At 42.5% G+C, this 5,724-nt stretch overlaps 1 protein-coding gene across 8 annotated transcripts in view; it reads left to right on the forward strand.

Annotated features, from left to right (window-relative positions):
• Positions 1–4,418, forward strand: part of btbd10b (BTB (POZ) domain containing 10b) — a 9,526-nt gene extending 5,108 nt beyond the window's left edge. For all 8 annotated transcript variants that reach the window (XM_008288705.1, XM_008288712.1, XM_008288711.1 and 5 more), the window contains 4 exons: positions 107–227; positions 2,246–2,443; positions 2,535–2,645; positions 3,335–4,418. In XM_008288705.1, coding sequence (XP_008286927.1) covers positions 107–227; positions 2,246–2,443; positions 2,535–2,645; positions 3,335–3,666 — 762 coding nt within the window. In that variant the 3' untranslated portion in view covers positions 3,667–4,418. The remainder of the gene's footprint in view (positions 1–106; positions 228–2,245; positions 2,444–2,534; positions 2,646–3,334) is intronic.
• The last annotated feature ends 1,306 nt before the right edge of the window (positions 4,419–5,724 follow it).

The following is a 5,724-nucleotide window of genomic DNA, read 5'->3' on the forward strand; positions in this document are numbered from 1 at the left end:
TTCCAGGCTTTTGATTTTGTTAATGTGCATTTCAAGGTATAAGTTCCAACATTAACATCGTGTTTGAAATGACTGCCTTTTTTTGTGATTTCTGTCTAATTGCCAGGATTACTACAAATCTGGGATAATCCGATGTCCTGATGGAATCTCTATCCCTGAGTTGCGGGAGGCATGTGACTATCTATGCATCTCCTTCGACTACAGCACCATCAAATGCAGAGACCTCAGTGAGTGTTTTCTCTTTGCCGCCGAAGCTGTTGATGTTGTAGAGCAGTGCTGCCTCGTCACTTTCACCCGCTCTAACTTTATGTAGAGGACATAAAATATGTCTTGCAGCTAATTGAGGTCATACTCACCAATCTATTCATGCTGCAGATTTATTTTTATTATTAATTTTTTTTTTTAAATTTATGGCACAAATTTAAGACACCAAAAGGTTTTCCCAGCACAAAGTTTCCTGAGCTACGAAGTCACTGGGATGATGTTATTTAAATGGCAGGGGTTTTTTGTACAACGTGTTTGTTTGGTGTTTTACTACAACACAATTTGAGCATGACGTCTACTGCAGATGTTTTTTTTAAAGCCTTATACCTCTTGTTCCTTGAGCTCAGGACCGTGACATGTGTTGAAGTGTCTGGTGTCTTTCCTTCTAAACATGACTATTAGGGATCAGATTGTTTTTAGTGACTCGTGGTGGAGGTTTTATAGCTTTTATTGCAGTCTGTGGAAGACGAGTGCCTGAAACTGTAATGGCGGCATTGTCTGCACGGTGCTCAAACTGCATTTGTTCCTCAGCACTCTGGGTACTTTAGTAAGGTGGTACTAAATGCTGCTGAAATGGAGGCACGGCTATGACTTCTGTTAACTCTGGAATACACAGTCAGTATAAAAATCTGTTTAACTTTAGGGTCTTTCTTAATTAATTTTTGTGTCAGTCTGTTATTTATAATTGTTTGTTTGAATGTTTCATCCAAATCATAAACTATTGTTTACAACCTATCAGGCCTCCAGATGGCGCATTGGTGACCTTTTTTTGAGAGTTGAAATTTCAAGCGGTCATATTTGTGCGAGTGCGTGACTATCATTAAGCTGTTTTGATGTCGCTGTAACCGACGTTAACCACAGTGTCGTGTCAGCGCTTTTATAACTGTGGTATTTATACTTAAAATGCAGTGTTCTTATGAAATGTGGAGCACACCTGCAATTGCTGTTTTCTGTGAGCAGAACAGCCCGTGTTGGTGCGCTCTGCATTGTAGAAAAAAAATCACTTGGTTATAGAAGCTAGAAGGTCGTCAGTTCGCGTCCCAGTGAGGACACCCGGGATCTTTCTGTGTGTTCTCTGTATGTTCTCCCCGTGCAGCGTGGGTTCTCTCCGGGTTCTCCAGCTTCCTCCCACAGTCCACAAACATGCTGAGGTTAATTGGTGATTGTAAATTGTCCGTAGGTGTGAATGTGAGTGTGCTTGGTTGTCTGTCTCTAAGTGTAGCCCTGTGATAGACTGGTTACCTGTCCAGGTGAACCTGCCTTCACCCTGAGTCAGCTGGGATGGACTCCAGCCCCCCTAGTGAGGATTAAGCGGTGTATAGATAATGGATGGATGTTTTTGGACTGTGGGAGGAAGGTGGAGAGAACCCAGAGAGAACCCACGCTGCACAGAGAGAACATGCAAACTGGGTGTCCACACCAGGACACGAACCGGTGAACTTTTTGCTGCTAACCACTGACCCACCTCGCAGCCCTCACTCGGTTTCATCTCGGACAAATCTGACACTAGAATGCCCCGGTTTAACTCATTTCAAAGTGTTTTTTGGTCACACCTGTCTGAGCGCCGCAGCCACCAAGCAGCAGCTACAATGTGGGGCTTTTGGGAACGTTAGTAAATTGTAGCGTCCAGCTATAAGCAGATGTTCAACAAGTGATGTGTTTTGCCTGTGGCAAGATGGGAGTTGTAACCAAATGAGAAAGTTGGTTCCACCGGTGCTACCAGTGATACAGCGAGTCTGGAGCCCTGCCTGGAGTTCAGCTGATTTTGCTCATAAAAACTCCTAAATGGTTGTGTGAGGAAAGCTGAAGGTTACCGTTATCTGAAGCTGTAACCGGGAGTGTGTTTGAATTACCTGTGCAAGCATACAGCTCACTCACCTCTGTGTGTGTTTACTTTTAAAGCCTTTGCTTAAGTTCAGCTCATATCAGAGCCTTCAGAGTGCAGCTGTAAGTTGACTCACATCCTCTCTCCTCTCATCAGGTGCCCTGATGCACGAGCTGTCCAATGACGGCGCTCGGCGTCAGTTCGAGTTTTACCTTGAGGAGATGGTTCTACCTTTGATGGTGGCGAGCGCTCAGAGTGGAGAGAGGGAATGTCACATTGTAGTCCTTACTGATGACGATGTTGTGGACTGGGATGAAGAATATCCTCCACAGATGGGAGAAGAGTATTCACAGAGTGAGCATCCACCGACACACAACACAGTCAGCTCTCTGCATATACAAACCACAGCAATGTTAAACTAATGTTGTGTTTGTTCTCCCTGTAGTCATTTACAGCACAAAACTGTACAGATTTTTCAAGTATATTGAGAACCGAGATGTTGCCAAATCAGTTTTAAAAGAGAGAGGATTGAAGAAGATCCGACTGGGCATCGAAGGTACGTTCTCAGTGATGAAGATGTTTTTAACCTGGATATCGTGCTGTTTAAGTGAAATATTTCCGTCTACTGTTTGATGTGTTGACAACAAAACCTTTGAGATAGAAAGCAAGCCAAAGGTTTCACTAACTACGGTGTGTGATGTGTGTGTTCTGCTCCACTGAGGCTCATCAGACAGCGACTGTAGGGACGGGTTTACACTTTGGTTCAGCTGTAAGAAAGAAAACACCTGAAACAGCTGTCACCACACAAGTGTTTATATCTTATTCTAAGAATAATGTTTGACAAGATGATGTACAATTAAATGTTAATTAAATCATGAAGTCCAGTTTTTTATCAGGTGATTGATTTTATAGTTTTGATGATGGATGTTATGAAGGAGTGAAGCAGCTGAAATGTCTGTATAGGTATGAATGCTCTTATATATAAAAGTAAGAAAAAAGATTTAGTATAACGTTTGTTAAGTGGTATACCTACCAAACCTTATCAGTGAAAGAGATCAAAATAGAAACACAATGGAAGCCTGTCATAGTGTAAAAATATCAGAACTTCCTCTGAACAAGTCATAGATCAGTTCACCTCCAGACTGAGCTGCTATCAGCCTGTGATTGGAGAGTTGTTGTGTTCTGCATTTCTGAATAGAAGTTAACATGAACCGAGTTAATGGTTTTGTCCTCTTGGTGCCACAGGTTACCCCACATATAAGGAGAAAGTCAAAAAGCGACCAGGAGGTCGTCCGGAGGTCATTTATAACTACGTCCAGAGGCCCTTCATCCGCATGTCCTGGGAAAAGGAGGAGGGCAAAAGCCGCCATGTGGACTTCCAGTGTGTTAAATCCAAGTCCATCACCAACCTGGCGGCAGCGGCAGCAGACATCCCCCAAGACCAGCTGGTGGTGATGCACCCTGGCCCCCAAGTTGATGAACTGGACATCCTCCCTAATCACCCACCCAGTGGGAATCACTACAGCAACAACTACAGCAATGACCCTGATCCTGATGCACCTTCACCTGCTGTCTGAGGACACCGGTCCTCTTTCAATGCCTCTGCCCCTCTCCTACTCTTCTAGTCCTCCTCCCAGCATGCTGCAGCATGGAGCGCCAGGGGCACCATTACCATATTGCCTTGACACCTCCTTTGCAGCCTTAGAGCCTCAAGAACCTGGTTGACTGTAGAAAAAAGAAACACGAGGAACACAAGACTGGTGAAAGGAAGAGTTCACTATTGTTTTCATTTTGTTTTTTACTTGACCAAAGGAATTTATTTTTGTTTGGAAAAAAAAAAAAGATCAGTAAAACACAATAGTATTAACATTATTATTATTATTATTATTATTATTTACGATGTTGTTGTACCTTAATTTGATGGGTTTGGCCGAGCACTCTTGTGGTGTCACTGTTTTCTCACAGATTTTATTTCACTGATAATTTCGATTGATTTTGATCTCCCGGGTGGCCTAACTGCTAAATGTGCTTTGGTGGGAAGAACACAAAGACTCGCTGTGGAGAAAATACGACTTTCTGGTTAATGGAGAGAATCAGTTATCACCACTTAGTGTCATGATCTCCAGTTGAACTCCTCTCAGATGTCTTTGAATCTTGTAACGGGATATGTAGTCATTGGCTGGATCTGATATGTGATGTTATGCTTCTCCCGCAGCCGAGATATTCAGCAGAGCACAGGCTGTCGCGGTCAGAATCTTTTCGTGCAAAGCTTGAAAATTGTTGTTTAAAAATAAAACATAAAATCATGAAATAAAGACAAAAATAAACATTTTGTGTATAATTCATGCACGATTGTAAAAATCTGTTAATAGCTTTCATGACAGCGAATCGATGGCGACCCACGACGGGATGGATTTTAGAAAATCTGAAGAGTTTTGTGAGACTAACCAGGAGCTGACAAACGTCCTGACTCAGACGTCATCTTTCATTTTTTTTCCTTCGATAGTGATGCTGAATGAATAGCTGCTTTCATTAAATTATGTAGAACTGGATGAAGCAGCTCTAACTTCCTCGTGACACTTTCCTTGATGCTGCAGACCCACAAAAGCATAATAAGGTGCAAATCTGAGTTATTTAAAAAGAAATTTCCTGTGTGTGATGCCACTGATTGGATGTTAAACAGCCGTCATCTGATCACTAAAATAAGCACAATTTTATTTTATTTGTTAAAATGATTGTTTTATTCAGTTATTACAACCATCGATAATCACTCAAATGAAATGTTATTGCTAAAACACAATACTTATTTATAGCAAAATCCAAGTTACAAATGGCTTCACAAGGCAGCAAAGTAAAAGTCTTTTGACACAACATGGGAACCTAAACACCAGCATAGTGTTAGAGAAGGTAAAACACGTTACTGAGGAGGAATAAAAGACAGTTCAAAACTCACATAAAGTCAGGAAACAGTCTCCAGTAAAAGTAAACTTAAAAGAGATCAGCCGACCTCACTCCCGAGCCTCGGCGCCCTGATTGAAAACACTCTCAGGTTTTCAGCCGGGCCCTGAACAGACTACAGACCTCTGCCCGAGGACCTCAGTGTGCAAACTGATGCTGCTCAGAGGTCAGAGAGAAGCATGAAGAGGACCCGCAGTAAAAGTAAGGCTGTTTATTATTTCATCCTCTTCCACCAAACAACACACCGAATGCCTCGAAGCAGTCCGTCTGAAACTCACACAAACATTCAGTTGGGGGTCTAACAAGACGCCTGGAGGAGGATAAATGGTAGAAACATCCTGCTTTATATGAATGTGATTAGTAAATAGGTTTTACTAGTTTCAGAACACCATTTAGAATATGTGGCTCTTGTTTTTGGCACGTGAAGGAACAGCTATTGAGTTCATGTCATGTCTTCCTTTCTTGCTGCAGGTCTACAAGCAGGTATCTTCTGTCGTTTTATCTACATGGATGACAAACTCTGAATCGCAGACGTGTCGGCAACATGCCCTCATCAGGAGCCTCTTCTGCAGCTTCCTCTGTGACTTGCTGTGTTGTTAAATAGTCTTCGGCTCGTTCCTTCTCCTCCCTGCGAAGGTTCTCAGTTTTTTCCACCTCCAGGTTTTTCACAGCCCGCC

Source organism: Stegastes partitus, unplaced genomic scaffold (genome assembly GCF_000690725.1).
Source record: "Stegastes partitus isolate 25-593 unplaced genomic scaffold, Stegastes_partitus-1.0.2 Scaffold571, whole genome shotgun sequence".
Lineage (NCBI taxonomy): Eukaryota > Metazoa > Chordata > Actinopteri > Pomacentridae > Stegastes > Stegastes partitus.